Source organism: Wolffia australiana, chromosome 6 (assembly GCF_029677425.1).
Source record: "Wolffia australiana isolate 7733 chromosome 6, ASM2967742v1".
Lineage (NCBI taxonomy): Eukaryota > Viridiplantae > Streptophyta > Magnoliopsida > Alismatales > Araceae > Wolffia > Wolffia australiana.
In genome coordinates this window covers 10,439,612-10,457,595 of record NC_135840.1, presented here as the reverse complement: position 1 = coordinate 10,457,595, position 17,984 = coordinate 10,439,612, and the positions used below count along the sequence as shown (strand labels likewise).

Genomic DNA, 17,984 nt, shown 5'->3' with positions numbered 1-17,984 from the left:
CTGGATATGTGAATCAATAGATGTTTTTGTGTGCCTATGTAACTACCGCAGCGACCTATGAATGAATTTTCATCCATCATATCCTCGTTTATATTAAAAGTACGACTCATATCGGTGGTTCTTTCTTGTCTGAGATTTGTATTCATGGCTTCACTGTAATAATGTTTAAATTAGGACAGTTATTGTTGGAAGTGGGCTCTTTCTTCTGGTTTTCTCAATGCCTATACAAGGGTAAGAAACCTTCTGTGTGATTGAGTTTTTTTGTGGACTTCTGATTTTTTCTCATTGCCTGACTTCCAGGATAGCATGGTTCCTCATACCCCCTTGCTCTCTTCTACTCTCTCTCTCTCTCTCTATTTTACGCTCTAATGGCTTCCCTACAGGGTTCTGCATTTTTACCAATTGATAGCCTCTAATCAGTGTTCTAATGTTTACTACATTCCAATGCCCTTTTCATGTACTGCATTCCCCTGCTTAAGAGTCCTAATGCTTAAATTTTATCATTTAAAGGTCAGCGCTGGGAGGAGGTTGGTTCCAACTGTTCTGGGAACTACCCTGATTAGAGGTTATCAATATATTGATCCGGATCTATGCCTGCCGGACATCCGAAGTTTTATTGAGCATCAAATAACCCTTATTTCTAAGGGTAAGGTGAATCATGTGGCAGTGGTAGGGCATGTTCTACAGCAGTTTATGCAAAAGTATACATACTTCGTCAAACAGGTTCTCTCTTATAAACAATTTTTTTTCTATTTACTCCCTTGCCTTCTACTAATATTGTATCTACTATTTTCTCCTATTGCCAATATTATTGTTATTCAACCCCTTCCTTTGGATTTTTTTTTTTCATTCAGAAACTTGACCTATGAGCGTCGGTAAATATTATGGCTCTAATTCCTGAAGACCATAAACTGCTACTCAAACGCATTCTCTGTCTTCATTTCTCTTTTTGTCTTCTTCTTCTATTTTGTTTCCTATCTCTCTTTTTTAAAATTTTGCTCTTTTTATTTTTGGATATTTCCCTCAGATTTTCTATTTCCGACAGATTGAGCGGATGGACTCCTTGTTTGAGGCTCAATTTTCGCCTTTGGCAGACACTGGCCGTCTTCTGAGCAAATGCGGCAAGTGCACACACTATATGAAGTACATCTCCTCCAGGCCGTCACGATTGTACTGTGTCAGCTGTGAAGAAGTTTATAATCTTCCTCAGAATGGAAGCATCAAGGTGTCTTTTCTTTCCTCCCCATCTCTCATTTTGGTTTTCACTTCCTCTCTTGTGGTCTTTGGAAAAGATAGGTGTCAGAAATTTCATTTCCAGCGGTGGGAGCCATTTCGCTCAACTCAGATTTCCGACGGTTAGGTAGGATCTCATGAGAGAACTTGAAAACTGAATTAAAAGAGAGAGGGAAGAGGAGAAGAATGGAAGAATGAAGAGCTCTCTACTCTGGGAAAGGAAATGAAACCCTAATTTAGTCTCCTGTATGAAGTGCCTACCTTCTTCTTATGCATGTCTCACGCATTCCCCAAACTAAGCAGTTTCGACATGTGTCTGTCTTTTCCCATTTTAATAACACAAGTAAAGAACTCAGTTCAGGATTTGTTTACAAGAAAACTCAGGTCACGATTTTCCCTCATCTTATTTTCCTGAACTGCATTTTTTATTTTTTTTGCAACCAGAGAACCCTGTTCAGGATGTTCAAACTAAGGTTGGGTGTCAACGATGATGAGTATGCCAACCTGGTTTGGCATCATCTGACTGGTCATCTGTTTACGTGAGCCACTATGGTCCTTATTATCATTATCCATGTGTTGACACAAATAATCATCGCCATTGTCCTCATCATCTGGTTACCAAGAGCTGTCATCATCATCATAATCATCCATCGGTAATTACTAATTCATCATCATCTGGTATCTGAGAGCCATCATCATCATTATCCCACTGGTTGTCGGAGCCTTTAATCCTGTCAGTGCCATCTTCGTCCATCTAGTTTGCAAATGTTTTCATCATCATCAGCTTTCCAAGAGGCGTCAACATCACTGTCACACAATCAAGCAAAACGAAGAGTCAAAATCCTAAGCAGAAAAATCAAACATGGATGATGACGACGATGACAATAACTATATTTTTTGGATGGGAAAAACGAATAAAAATCCTAAGCAGAAGAAAAACATTTTGGTGACCTGCCAGGACTTTGGATCCATATTGAACCCCCCAATCTTTATCTGCAGCTGTACAAGGAGCTGACATGCCCGCTGGATGGCTTTGAGCTGGTGCTCTTCTCCTCAGGGGACAAGTCTCTGGTTCTGTGCCCATACTGCTACAACAGCCCTCCTTTTGAGGGTGTGCCCAGCGCCATGGCCTGCTCCCTCTGCCCACACCCAACCTGCCGCCACTCAAGCGTGTCCCAGGGTGTGTGCGCTTGCCCAGAGTGCCCCGGCGTGCTTGTCCTGGACCCAGTTGGGGGCCCAAACTGGAAGCTTGGGTGCAACCGCTGCCGCTGCCTCGTCTTGCTCCCACGGGGAGCTCACCGAGTCTCTGTTACAGGGAAGGTTTGCCCAGACTGCAGCTCTAAGCTGGTGGAGGTTGATTTTAATAAGAAGGCGAGCCCGCTTGCCGGTGAGGAGACTCTTTACGAGGGCTGCATCCTATGTGATGAGCTGTTGCTGTCAATGGTGGAGGTGAAGTATGGGAGGCTGGGGAGGGGCAGGGGAAGGGGCAGGGGCAGGGGCCGCGGGAGGAGACCTGGCGGTAGAGGAAGGTCTGATCCGAAGATGAGCTTTCGTGACTTTTAGGCCCATGCATGCAGGCGCCTTGTATCTCTCGCTTTCTTTTTCTCTCTTTACTTCTGTTCATAGATGTCCCTTACAAATTACAATTCTCTCTCTCTCTATGTCTCTCTTTTAACCTTTGTACACATTCTTCTTTCTTTCACGAATGTCCCTAAGATCTTTCTGTCTCCCTCTCTTTCTTTTTTACTTTTGGGTATGGTTTTAACCTTTATCCTTGTACCTCTCTTCCTGTGACTTCTACACTGATGCATGTCCCATGCATACATGCATGCATGCGTATTACATCTCTCTTTCTCTCTTTTTCTTTCTTTCTTCCTTTCTTATTCTGTGTATGCTTCCGTCTCCCTCCCTCCCCTCCCCCCCTTCTCTCTCTCTCCCCCTCATGGCCTCTATGAGTTTGTTGGACCTTCCTACTCACTCGCACGCTCTCTCTTCTCTCTCTCTCTCTCTAGTTGTGCAAAATGATTCTCTCTCTTCTAAGCATTGGATACATGCTAAAAGAATAAACATGTGTATAAATGTTAGAGAACTAGCCGGCTCATAGGGTCCAGAGTTTGAAAGAGTGAAAATGAAATTTAGACATTAAGAATTCTTTGAATGCATGGTGATCTGTGGGAGAGAAAACAAAGACCGATCCTGCCAAGTTGAGTCCTTTACAATTAGAGCATTAGATAGTAGTTGATGCAGGAACCCAACAGGTTCATTTGTTAGTTTTAAAATGGGTCTTGCTAAGACGATTATAGTATCTCATAGATCATTGGGAAAGTATATCTTTTAGTTTCTAAAGTCAGAGATAAAAATATATCATTTCTCATTGACAGTTACATCTTCAAGCATGTTTTTAGATTTTATCTTCATACTACAGAAAGAAATGATGACCTATAAACTCAGAAATCTCAAAAAACTCAGACAAGGCCAAAGGATGAGGTTTATGCTGGCCTGCGAGTCTAAGAACCTGGTATGAAACTTGTATCTTCCTGTAGTGCAAGAGATTAAGTAGGTTGGAGACAACTTTTCTGTCCTAGGTGGTTTAATGAACTTTAAGACAAATACTAAAAATGACATTGAGGTACAAGTAATAAAAAATATGTGATCGTTAAAGGTACACTTATTTGAGCATTAACTTGACTTTTGCATTTTAATAGAAAACAATATTTAGATTCCCCAAAACATGAAAAATGAGTATTATAAACAAGACAAAATGAATAGTATTCATAATTGAATACTATTCATTTTGTGATGCTGATGTGTTTTCAAATGTTTTGAGTCACCGTGTACTATTAAAAAATAACTCTCTGAATTTTTGCATGATGGTTGAGGTGATATCATCTTTTCGACAAAGTTCGTGTGATGGCCTTCTTCTTGATTTTCAAGTAACTAACAATAAATATTACAATAGTGTACTTACCATCTTATGCATACTGTTTCAGACTATTTTTATTCAGTTTAAAATTTATCAACTCGCTTTTTCTGTGACGTGAAATTGTTGCACACCCAATATTATTATTAAAGTTTAATGTATATCAGTTTAAATATTTGTTTATATTTCAAAAAAAATCTATTCAATGTATTATAGGACTAAGAACGCTTGTCAATTGTCTAGTATTTTGATCGAAATGATCACCAATCACAAACTCTGCACTACAATTTCAACGCCAGTGGCATAATGGTCCAACTCAGAATGCAACAGGAAGGTCATTTCACTGATTAGCATGTTAGGACATTGAAATCCCGCTTATACATAAAAAAATCACAAAGTAACGTTCCAGTCAAAATCTTTATCCCATTATGCCATATGACATCTTAATCAAAACCTACCTTCTTTCATTCTGTTTTGATAATGTCAATGTTAATTTGCCTTATTTATATACGCTTTGTGACTTGCTCATTGGAAAACCTTTTAATGATCTAACAAAGCAAGGGATCTTCCTAAAAAAAGTCTACCAATTATGGTCATTAGATATTATCTCCCCGTGCTATATAGCTTTAGTAGTACTACTTTTTTTCTCAAAGCTACAAATATTTGCAACTCGGCACGTTCAGAAATTCCTTAAATTAAGTCTCTACAAAAATGATCAATCCCTGACTTGGATTAGTGTTTAAAATGTGAGGTTCACACTATTTTCTTATGATATCGCATATTTCACTAAACAATAAGGTTTAGGACGATAGAACTATCCTCAAAACTGCTCTCATATCTTTCCATGTTTCTGCATTTTCCCCAGATGATCATTGCATTAAGATATTAACCATGGGCACCATACGCTAACCACGGAGATAATCAAGGCAAAAAAGGGGTTGATATAAGTAGACACGAAATTATCAAATCAATTAGACTTGGGGGAGAAATGGGTAATTTCTCGTGTAATTAATAATCTCGTCAAAAATAATAATCTCAGTATTTACGAATTAAGAAAATCCACTACGCTCGTAAGGCGGGAGATCGGGCGATTGCTTCTTGGATTTTTTCAATCCCATATCAAGAATCGTTTGTTTCTTCACGAAACAAAACGTATAAATAAAGAGCTAACTGCTCATAACTCTATACTTACCTGGACGGAGTCTGCGGTTGATCAGGGAGGCCTGTGGCTTAGTCAGGGTGACCTCCATTGCACATTGGAGGGGCGCCCGGCTACCATCTCCCCAAGTGGGAGAGTGGACGTCATAATTTGTGTCAGCGGGGGCCTGCGTGCGCGCGGCCCCCATCAATACCGAAATAAAATCTCCTGATTATTTTAATTGGTATTATAGTTTTATATACAATTTTAACATTTTCTCATAATTCGGGACCGAAAGTGGGTGAGGGTTCTTGAGGTTGATATTGGGTCTCGTCCCCTGATCAAATCACTAAATTAATACGCCTTAATGTTTCTTAATAGTCATTCAAGTTGAAGAATAGGGGTTATCGGTATTCAGTCTATAGCAATCTGTATCTACAATTTGATAAGTAATGGATTAAAATTGACATGAAGTTTTACTTGATTTGGTACTTTGAAATATGCATGGAAGGCAGATAATATACCTTAGGATTAATGAATCGTAAATTTACTCATATGCCTCAAAATTGAAGGATATTGGGTATTGGTACTCAGTCTACCTCAGGTGAGAGGTTTTCTTTAGGGGAATTCTTTGAGTTGACACATCCACATTTATAGAAGCTTTAATGTTTGAAGTTGTACTTGAGTTACTCCTTGATAAAATGTAGACCCACATAAATATGCTTACTCAAATCGAAGGCCATACTATTAGCAGAGTTATTGCCACAAAATGACTAAGGCCATACTAGTATCTCCTAAAATTTTAAAATCTAGTTTGTATGGTCGATCTTGAGAAAATCCCTCCTGAATTTTCAGGGTGTATACCTAATTTCCTCCAAAGTATAATGTTTGGCAGCAACTCTACTGATCTATGAAAATAAATCCAAAAATAAATCTAAGATGTATTTATATTAAAAAAGTAGCAACAAATATTTCAATAGTTTTTTAAAATTTTAAAACATCATTCATATAATGATAGAAAAATTAAATCTCAAAGTTAGTCTATTTTTTTAACCACTGTAAACTTATGAAAGATGTCCTCTATCACTAACCATAAACCACCAATTCAATATAGAGATTTGATTGGCCCATAAATTCAACAAATGAATAGAAATATACCTTTAAATTACACCTTAACTGATTTACACATCAATGAAGTATGCATATTTCATGAATCATAACATATAATATGAATAAATATTTATACATTATGATGGTAGGGAATCTCAAAGCGAATATTCATGACTCATACTTTATCTTTATCAAATGATAGATGCATACATCTTTAAATATTAATAATACATATGGAAATGTCATTTCTAAATTTGATATATTTTTGTATCAAGTAGAGAAGCCCACAATTCAGAGAAATGTGTATTCTAATTTTAATATAAATTATGATAAGTATTCTAGTTTATTTTATTAATTATTTTTAAATTTAGAATTCAAATTATTATTTACATCAGTGGAATCATCTGGGCTTAAAATAACTGTTTTTTGAAAATCCTCGACAATGAAAATTCAGGGTTTACCTTTTATTAATTTTTTTGAAATTTTCTAAAATAATTATAGCACGCGCTGGACTGTGCAGCACGCGCCCTGCCCCACACTGCACGCGCCGTACCCCCTCGCTTCGACACCGCCCTGCGGGAGCCTGTTACACCCTACGGTTCGTCAGTCGCTAGCCGATTGTCAACTCCACAACCGCGCACGCCTCTTGTACCAGTCCCGCGTCGGCGCCCACCGGCCACACGGTCTTCTCCGGATCTAGTTAGTACGAGATATCCGTCGCCAGCGCGACGCAGGTACCCCTCAACCTGCCCCTTTAAGTCTCTTACTTTCTTTAGTGCCCTTTCATATTGCCTCTTCCGCGCTCGGGTTAGATAGGTGAGAGCGAGACAGGTTGAGAAAACGACGAATTACTCGAGAGTCTTCCCTGCCCGGTACGAGTTGGGTACTCCCGACACGTGTGGGCATTTCAGCGGGGTTTCCCCGTTCGGCGACGTAGTCACCCTCGACCCTCTCAGGCGAGGTTCAGGAGGTCCGTCTGACCTCACTTATAGCAATTCCGTCAATCTCTGGAACGGCGCCTCCGCTCTTCGGCGCACGCACGTACGACAATAGGATTTTCACGCATTCATCATCGTCATTTATACCTGCCTGTTAGCATCCTCGGACGACGTTGCTCATCGTCGTTCGACTAAGTTCCTGATTCGATACCGAGCCGTTACCCTCGGTGTCGACCGGACAACGTCTTGACGACGGTCGGCATCAAATTGGTATCAGAGCCTGGTTGTGGTCGCCACAGCCGCGTCTCGGACTCCGCATTGCATATAGTTGCATCCGCATAACATCGCCGTCTTTCGAAAATTCATATAGGATCCCTAAGAATGGCCGATAGGCGATCCACTCGGATGGCACAACGCGGAGGTTCTACCTCCCGTGTGAACCGAACCGTCGCATGACGAGAGAGGCAATGAGATTGCCCTCTCGGGACCCCAACTGGCGACCCGGTAGCACCCCATCCTACCACATTTCAAGGCTACGCGGACCACACCCGGCGACATGGGTGCTCCTGGCACATCGGGCCCACGGACTTCTCCGGTGAGCCACGCGAGCCGCTGCACTCTCCACGCGGCTGTGGCGATTCTCGGCGATGCCTCGCCGAGTGATTATGAGATAGGGCTACCGTAGCTCGGCGGCCCCACGGAAATCTCCGCTGTCGAGCTCACCCGGCGACCCCACACGGGTCGAGGGCGAGGCGAGGCGAGAGGCGCCTCTCGCCAGTACCGCCAAGAGAAGAACTTCCGGACGACCAAGGAGCTTACTTCGCGCCATGGCTGCTAGGATGGAACACATGGGCGCATGTTCGCCGACCAGCGGTGTCGAGCACGGAGTTGAGGTGGGACCAGTGATGGAGGACCATCGTGCGACGGCGACCTGATGACGACGAAGACATCAGCGGACGACTGGCGACGACTCGCCAGCAGCCACGCCGGACAGCTCGTGCCGGCGTCCATAACCCGGGGTTTAAGTACTCCGGGTAGGTTCGAACAATTTATGTTTTTCTATGTGTATTTTCTTTGCATTTCGAATTATGGATTGGGCCAGTATCGTAGGGCCCATCCTCGTCTTTATTTTCACTGCGATGGGAGAAGCTCTACGCGCATCCGAAGAAATGTTCCTTCTTCACAGCCGAGGTCTCTTTTCTAGGTTTTATCTTATCAGCACGCGGAGTGGCCGTCGATCCATCTAAGGTCGAGGCTATAGTGTCCTGGCCAAAGCTGAAGAGTATACACGATGTCCGGAGCTTCATCGGATTGGCGACCTTTTATCGGCGTTTCATACCGGGCTTTAGTGGCATCACCGCTATTACGGACATCCTCAAGGCGACAAATTCGAGTGGACCGGTCCGGCTGACCAAGCCTTTGAGCTTCTCAAGAAGCTCGCGACCGAGGCTCGGTCCTGAAGTTACCAGATTTTAGTGGCGTCTTGAGGTCGCCTCGACGCATCCGAGTCGGCATTGGCGGCGTGCCAGCCAGCGAGGACACCCGATCGAGTTCTTCAGCGAGAAGCTGAGCGACACTGCAAGCTGCGACAACTATGACCGAGAGTTTTACGCTCTCGTCCAGTCCCTCCGCCACTGGCGACACTATCTGCTACCGAAAGAGTTCGTCCTCTTCTCGGATCACGGAGCCCTCCGTCATTTGCACGACCAAAAGAAGGTCAGCGATCGCCACGCGAGGTGGATCGCTTATCTACAGGACTTCACATTCGTCATCCGCCACAAGAAGGGCAAGGACAACGTAGTTGCTGATGCCCTTAGTAGGCGCCCTACCGTCCTCAGCATCATGACCACCCAAGTCTTGGGTTTCGAAAAGATAAAGGAAAACTATACAGATTGCCCAGATTTCTCCGACGTCTATGCATCACTCACGAGCTCATCCCCGACTCGGTCCAAGGATTACTTATTGGACGACGGATATCTGTTTTACGGGCGACGACTGTGCATACCAAGAACGTCCATCCGGGACTTCTTGATCCATGAAGTCCACGCGGGCGGACTAAGTGGTCACTTTGGAGTTGCGAAGACCATCCAAGCCCTTGAAGAAAAATTCTACTGGCCATCTCTCAAGCGAGACGTCGGGAGATTCCACGGTGCCTTACCTGTTCTCGTGCCAAACTCACGAAGCAGAATACTGGGTTATACACCCCCCTCCCGGTTCCCGATCAACCTTGGGACGATGTCAGCTTAGATTTCGTCTTAGGGTTACCTAAGACAATCCTGCGTCACGACTCCATCATGGTCGTGGTCGATCGTTTTTCGAAGATGGCCCATTTCATTCCGTGCTCGAAAACCTTCGATGCATCGAGGATCGCCCGACTCTTCTTCGACCACGTCGTCAAGCTACATGGCGTACCAAAGACTATCCGGCGCCGCAGTGGAGAGAGCAACGCCGAGTGCAGGGGCCAAAGGAGAGACGGATGGAAAACGATGAAGGATGTAAAGGCCCCCTCGTTCCTCAGCAAGTGTAGTCATCTGCCTCGACACCTTAGCACGATAGAAGCAAGAATTAGGGGTAAAACATATGTCTTGACCAAGATCTTGGACGAGGTGATGGAGGGAGAGGAGACTCAGGGTGAGACGTGGGACATGAAGAACATGGGTGAGAGTGAGATTGGGGGTGATTTGAATAGATCCCACACTGGCCACGGAAAGTGAGAGTTTGAACAAGAAGAAAACAAATGTATATTTTTCACCCATGAACTACTAAATCATACACAATGTTCCCCTCTTTTAGAGAGGTTGACGATCGACTGTTGGAGGGATATGACCGTTGGAATCAACGGTCATATTTCACTATGAGAGGGCCCATTTATAGAACATGGGCCCGGTGATACACGAGTACAGGGTTATTGGGCCGTATGATCTAACAGCCCCCCTCAAGTTGGGTGTAGATGTTGATCATGCCCAACTTGGACACCAATGCTTGAAACTGTGGACCAGGAATCCCTTTGGTGAAAATATCCGCGATCTGCTCCAGAGAAGGAATGTAGTGAGGTATAATGAACCCCTCGTCGATGCTTTGTTTGATGTAGTGTCGAGCCACCCTTGCATGCTTCGTTCTGTCATGTTGAACTGGGTTTTTTGCCATAGCAATTGCTGATTTGCTATCGGAGTACAGAGTCATTCCTCTATCTGGAAAAACTTTCAAATCCTGCAAGATACCCTTAAGCCACATTCCTTCACATACTCCCTTCTTCAGTGCTCGGAGTTCAGCTTCTGCGCTGGATAAAGAGACCTCCTTCTGTTTCTTACTACGCCATGTAACAAGATTCCCTCCTATGAAACTGCAATAACCAGATGTAGACCGGCTGTCCTCAAATGATCCTGCATAGTCAGAATCCGTGTCGAGAACTACACTTGGCTCGCTTCCTCTGTTAAATAATAGGCCAAGTCCAATTGACCCCTTCAGGTAGGCTAGGATGCGATCTGCTGCACGTTGATGTGATTCCCGGGGATCATTCATGAATTGACTGAGAGAGTTGACTGCGAAAGCAATATCCGGCCGAGTGTGGTTGAGATAAAGTAGCTTACCAATGAGACGTTGAAATGAAGTCTTGTTTACTGGTGTGTCTTTCTCGCTTTGTTCGGCTTTTAACGTAACATTACTATCCACTGGTGTAGCTGCTGGTCGACAATCCAGCTTCCCTGTTTCCTTTAACAAATCAAGGATATACTTATGCTGAGAAAGTACGATCCCTGCCCGAGAGTAGGCCACTTCAATTCCCAGGAAATATGTCATTAAACTGAGTGCCTTTATGTCAAAAGATAGTGAAAGGTGTTTCTCCAAATTCTGAATTTCAGTGTAGTCATCTCCAGTAATGATGATGTCGTCAACATACACAATTAAAATTGCAATCTTCCCATCCTTGACATGCTTTATAAACAATGTATGGTCGCCCTCACTTTGGAAGAATCCCACTGCTAACATTACTGCTGAAAATCTTCCGAACCATGCTCTCGGCGATTGTTTCAGTCCATATAAGGACTTCTTGAGGTGACACACATCCCCTGAATTTTGGCTCAAACAATATCCAGGAGGAGGTGTCATATACACTTCTTCTTTCAATTCTCCATGTAAGAAGGCATTTTTCACATCGTATTGATAGAGCTTCCAATTAAATATTGCTGCGAGTGCTATTAATACCCGAACCGTGTTTAGTTTTGCAACTGGGGCAAAGGTTTCGTTGTAGTCAATGCCATAAGATTGAGTATATCGTTGTGCCACCAAACGAGCTTTGTGTCTGGCCACTGACCCATCTGAGTGATATTTTAAAGTGAATACCCATCGACTTCCTACTAGTTTCTTTCCGGGTGGGAGTGGGCCCATCTCCCAAGTACCATTTCTCTTCAGTGCTGCCATTTCTTCTTCCATAGCTGTCTTCCATTCTGCAGATGACATTGCTTCGGTCACATTCTTCAGAATAGATACTGTCATCAGGGCTTGAATCACTTGAGTATACTCTGGAGAGAGCCGGGAGTAAGATAAATAATTTCTGACTGGATAGAGTTTTGTCTTCATGCAGTTTCGAACTCCCTTGCTTATGGCAATGGACCAACCAGCGTTTCCTGAATCTTCTTCTTCTGCCGGCAGTATTGTTGTAATTGAGTCGTCACGTGGTCTATAAGGCTCCTCCTCCTCCTCTGGGGGACTTGGAGAAGTACTTATAGCCATGTCCTTATCATAAGTTTCTGATGCTGAGGAGAGGCTTCGCTGCATACTATCATTTTCTGGCTCCGAAGATTCTAAATACGCCTCTGACCGTTCCGAATGAACATGAAACATTTGGGCTTCGTCAAACTTCACGTCTGCGGTAATGAAGATCTTCCTGGAACCTGGATGAGAACATTTATAACCTTTCTGGGTTGACGAATATCCCAGAAACACACATCTTAGGGCTCGATGGTCCAACTTCCCTGCATGATGAACTTGAACATATACAACACAGCCAAACACCTTGGCTGGGAGGTTAGTTCTTAAAGATAAATGTGGAAATTCAGCAGATAAAAGATCAATAGGAGCATGATAATTTAATATCTGTGAGGCCGTCCTATTGATAAGATGAGTAGCTGTTGCGACTGCTTCAGCCCAATAGTTCTTGGGGCAATTCCCATGAAATAACAGAGCCCTGGCTGAAGACATTATATGACCAATCTTTCGTTCAGCAAGTCCATTTTGCTGAGGGGTATTCACGCATGAGGATTGGTGAATTATCCCCTCTTCTTCCATGTAATTAGTCACTTTTCCACAAAAGAATTCTGTTGCATTGTCTGATCTAAATATCCGTACTTTCTTTCCGAATTGTGTATGAATCATCGCACAAAATTTGATGATAATAGATGGAATTTCAGTTTTAGATTTCAGTAGATATACCCATGTATATCTAGAGAAATCATCTACAAATAAGATGAACCACTTGTGATGAGATAATCCAAGAATGGAGCAAGGTCCCCATACATCACTATGGATACAATCAAATGCTGATTGAGTTCTGTGATCTGAAACTGGAAAAGATGATCGTTTGTTTCTAAATTGGCAACTTTCACAGTTCAAGTTATCAACAATAATCCCTTTAAACAAGTTGGGATGAGAATGTTTCAAAATGTGAAATGAGGGGTGTCCTAATCTCCTATGCAGGAGGTTGATCCGCTCTTCACTCTGGGCAATATAGGTGGCTCTCTGCTTTTCGTCCTCCTCAAGTCCATCTAGCAAGAGAAGACCTCCCTTCCTCTTAACAGATGAAATCTTCCGTCCGGTTTCCTTAAGACATAGGAAACAAGAATCTGAGTCCAAAATAAATCGCCATCCAGTATCATTTACTGACTGAATTAAGGACAATAAATTGGCTTTTAATTCAGGTACATGTAAAACATCTTTCAGTAATTTCCCTTTGATCTCAATTGACCCTCTTCCTGCCACTTCTAATATTCCACCATTAGCAGTAAACACTCTGAGATTATTAGTTTCTAGTTCATAATTTTTAAATAGCATTTTGTGGGGTGACATATGGTCTGTCGCCCCAGAATCTAAAATCCAAGAAACAGTAGTGGGTGTATTATTAGTAACTGTAGTAAAATAAATTTCTTACCGGACTGTGAGTGAAGTAGAGCCAAATTTTTGAAGAATCTTGTTCACTTCTGACTGAATAAGCTTCTGAATTTCGCCTCCGTCCTCCCTTCCTGGCGGCAGATGGTTCCTCTCCTTCACTGGCCACATAGGCTTTCTTGTGCTGCCCTGGATTCCACGTCCCTTTCCTGATCTGCTCTTCCTTCCAGGCTAATTTTCTGCAGTCCCTTTTTAGGTGGCCTGGTTTCCTGCAATAGCCACAAGTGAGTTCTGAGGAGTTACCTTCCTGTGGAGTGGTCTTCTGGTGCTGAGTTGACGATGTGGCTGCATTATGCATGTTGGGCCTTGGTTCCCACTTTCTTGGCCAAGTGGGCTACTGAGACAGGGGTAGACGCCTCGCCATCCTTAGAGTTAAGTTTCTTCCGCCGCTCTGCCCCTTGCAATTCAGAGATAGCTTCTGCTAAAGTGGGGAACCTCTCTCTATGCAGCAATTGACTTCTAAGATTCTCATACTCTGAGTTCAACCCCATCAAAAAGGTGAGGGTTCTGAATTTGGTTTCTCTGAGATAGGATGGAGAGTTCTTGTCGTCGGTGGGCCAGAGAAGGTCAAGTTCCCTCCATATAGCTTTTAATTTTGCAGAATAAGAAGAAATTGATAGATTTCCCTGCTTCAATGCTTTTTCTTGTTCACGAAGGTCATAGACACGATAATCACTGTGAGTTTCTGCACATGACCTCTGAATTTCTTGCCATAAGTCTCGTACGCAGTCGATAAATAGATAGTCGTCTGCCTGATCCGGTTCCATATTTTTGATCATCCAGTTTGTGATAAAGGCTTCTTCAGATTCCCAAATTACTCTTTCGAGTTTGGGAGCGTCTTCCGAAGGAGCATCTTCCGTTAGGTGATTCCCCAGGTAGATAGCCTTAAGGATCTCTGGACCAGCGTTATCCATTTCTGTCCATTGATTCCATTGTATTTGATATCCAAGTCCGGTAGAAACAACCTTGGCTGAGCAGGTGTCTCAGCTGTTTTAATGACAGTTGAGGAGGTGACCTTGGATTCCTTCTCAGCTATCCTGGACTTTCCCAACTAGAGGCAAATAGACGGAGCACAAAAATAGACGGCTTGAGTTTCGACGGAGCAAGTCTTCACTGGAGAAATGACTTCTCTAATAATCAGCACAAAGCCTGATTGGGTAATTTCGCCGTATGAAGCTTCAAGAGGAAAAACAGGAGCAAGTCTTCACTGGAGAAGGACTTCCCCTAAAAATAAGCACAAAGCCTGATTGGGTAATTTCGCCGTATGAAGCTTCAAGAGGAAAAATAGGGCCAAATTCCTCTCTTCGTCTTCACAGGGCGTAGCTTGCCCCAAATCAGAGTGAATAAATACTTCCGGAGGCGGGAGCTCGCGAAATCGTGAAATCGCGAGGCCGCACAGTATCTGAGATCGCCAAGCTCGCCGAGTTCGCCAAGGGTGGCTGAGCTCGCCGTTCGCTGGTAGAGAAAGATAGGGGTGGTTGATGCCGAAATCGCCGAGGAAGGAATCACTGCCAAACTCGCAAGGACTTGCCGAGAGCATCGAGGAAGAAATCGCCGCCGTACTCACAGGAACTTGTCGCCGAGGTCGCTGAAGCTGAAAAAATCGTTGCCGAAATTGTCGCCGGGTAAGTGAAAATAGAAATTATACGAAGAAGAAAGTTGTCACCTTCGGTGTGCCCACGATCGTTGCTCTGATACCATGAGAGTTTGAACAAGAAGAAAACAAATGTATATTTTTCACCCACGCGAACTACTAAATCATACACAATGTTCCCCTCTTTTAGAGAGGTTGACGATCGACCGTTGGAGGGATATGACCGTTGGAATCAACGGTCATATTTCACTATGAGCGGGCCCATTTATAGAACATGGGCCCGGTAATACACGAGTACAGGGTTATTGGGCCGTATGATCTAACAGAAAGGAATTCCCCGGAGGCAGTGCTAACGGTATGAGAACTAAGAGAAGGGGTGTAGGTAAGGAAGCATTGGGATATAGGTGTCATATGGGCTGTGGCACCTGAGTCAATAATCCATTGCATAGTAGAAGAGTAGGAAGGTGTACCTTGATGAACGAGGGAGGTAGAGTCCATCAATTTTGACTGTAGAAGCTGCCGGAGTTGGTCAATTTCATCATGTCGAAGTTGGTCTCCTAGCGAAGATGTGGCTGCGGCAATTGGTTGAGATGGCTCAGGAAGAGACATAGGAGTAGTCATGGATGGCCTGGGGGGGGATGAAATATGAGTCACCAAGTGACTTTGATGAGCATTTTTCCTCAGTAGCTTGTAGCACGTCTCCTTGGTATGACCTTGTTTCTTGCAGTAGTTGCAGACGAGAGAAGAATCAACATTTGAACCTCCAATAGTGGGCGCCATGGTGGGCGCCATTTTTGATGCCGTGGGTTGCATGTGAGGTGGCTTCATGCTAAGGGAAGGCATGTGAGGCGATCCACCCCGAGCAGATGTAGAATCAACATTTGAACCTCCAATAGTGGGCGCCATGGTGGGCGCCATTTTTGATGCCGTGGGTTGCATGTGATGTGGCTTCATGCTAAGGGAGGGCATGTGAGGCGATCCACCCTGAGCAGATGTAGACCGTGGCTTTCCCAGCTGTTGAACCGCCATCACCGAAACCGGCTCCGAGTGGAATATCCCAAGAGGAGTTTCCTCCATCTGAACGGCCACAAGGGCTTCTTTCAAGGTAGGGACCTTCTCGCGGTGAAGAAGTTTCCCACGCAAAGACTCGTACTCTGGATTCAATCCCATGAGGAATTTAAACACTCTGAGTTGGAGAACATACCCACGATCGACTGAGTGAGGGTCTGGTGGCATGCAGTGGTCCAACTCAGCCCAGAGAGACGACAATTCTAGGTGGTAAGCTCGAACAGATCGTTGCCCCTGGACCAAATTAGTAGAGCGAGTGACAAGCTCATAGATAACCGCCAGATTATTCTGCTTCGAATGAGATTCTTGAGCTGCATCCCATATTTCCTTGGCAGAATTGAGAGATAAGAACTCAGCTGCATACGATGGACTGATACTGTCAAGTAGCCATCGGTGAACCACACCTTCAACCTCAAGCCAGTGTTCGTAATGAGGAGCTGTGGGAGACGGCGGCTCATCAACAAGGTGCTTCATAAGCTTCCCCTTCAAGGTGATTTGAACATATTGACGCCACTGAAGAAGATTCAACCCAGTGAATCAAAACTCAGAGGGCATTCGTGGCAATGAGTAATGCCAAGAGCTCAATTCGGATGAGGAAATGTTGAGCCCTGGTGACTGAATGGCAGCGGAAGTAGAGGAGTCTGTGGAGGCCATATTATCGATGCAATGGAATCACTACACTTCAACAGCAGCTGTGACGGATTGGGGCTCTGTTGACTGATTCCAGAATCTGTTGACTGACCAAGCAGGTCTTACGACCTCAGTTGCGATGCAGATCTGGAGACGCCGATGCCGAGAATTGGCCGGATCGACAATATAGAGAGTCACCGATTTGGAGAATCGGGAACCTCGACGATCTGAAGAATTGACGATCTGGAGGGTCGACGATCCGACGAATTTGGAAACTCGACGGCCTGGAGAATCGACGCCGAGAATCAGCCAGATCCAAAGAGATGAAGAATCGGCGACTATCGGGAGGGTTGCCGCCGAGAGATGACTCCTCGCCGGGAGCTCCAAAGAGATGAAATCGTTGATGCTCCAAATCGGCAAGAATCGACACCGAGAATCGACGCCGAGAATGCCGAGAATCGGCGCTGAGAACACCGAGAATGCCAAGGGTGCTGAGAATCGGCACCAAGAACGCCGAGGATGTCGAAGATCTAAAGAACGAATTAAGCCAGAATTGGCTCTGATACCATGAAGAAGCTCTGAAGGGGAGTGGAGCTTCGAGTAGAGAGAAGAAGACAATGAGAAAAAGAATAATTCTCCTTAATTAGTTTCTTGCGAGAAGGTACATTTATAGGAGAGTTACAAAAAAGGATATAAAAGAAAAAGACACAAAAAGGGCATAAAAGTAACATATTCAACACTTATTGAAAGTAAATCATGTAGAATCCTATATCTGCGCATAGGCAAGGCATAACAGAACAAGAATGTACAAGTCAGTGAAGGATGATCCAACGGATCATCTCTTGTACTCTGGCCACAGTTGTCACACGGCTGAACTGGCAGGGTCCAAATTCGCAGGTTAATAGCATGCCGGCCTTGATCTTGTGCAGCAAGACAAGCACCCTTCACAATTCCAATGGAAGTCTTTGAGTATATCATATTTAGAAGTAGTGGGTTCTGCCCCTTGTGCGAGAGAGAACCCCGTGTAGTATATTGCCAAGAGAATTTACAGAGTCAGCCCCGCTTCTGGCTGCGTGATATTATCCTGCGTCGCGTTTTTGAATGCCGGCGGCACAGGAAGCAGAGCCAGCCTGATAGCCCGCCAGAAGACCTAATTTAAGGACGAGAAGTCGAAGGAGAATATAGGCAATC

General features: G+C 44.2%; 1 protein-coding gene and 1 non-coding gene across 2 annotated transcripts in view; both read left to right on the top strand.

Moving 5' to 3' along the window:
- The window catches only part of LOC144704634 (DNA topoisomerase, type IA, core), a 49,276-nt gene extending 46,314 nt beyond the window's left edge, over nt 1-2,962 (top strand). Inside the window, exons 13-15 of the mRNA XM_078577119.1 lie at nt 511-723; nt 1,046-1,225; nt 2,233-2,962. Of these exons, the coding sequence (XP_078433245.1) occupies nt 511-723; nt 1,046-1,225; nt 2,233-2,796 (957 nt within the window). The 3' untranslated portion in view covers nt 2,797-2,962. The remainder of the gene's footprint in view (nt 1-510; nt 724-1,045; nt 1,226-2,232) is intronic.
- A 2,375-nt stretch (nt 2,963-5,337) lies between these two features.
- On the top strand, nt 5,338-5,499 carry LOC144705044 (U1 spliceosomal RNA). The gene has a single exon (XR_013581951.1). It is a non-coding gene; the product is annotated as a U1 spliceosomal RNA (small nuclear RNA).
- The last annotated feature ends 12,485 nt before the right edge of the window (nt 5,500-17,984 follow it).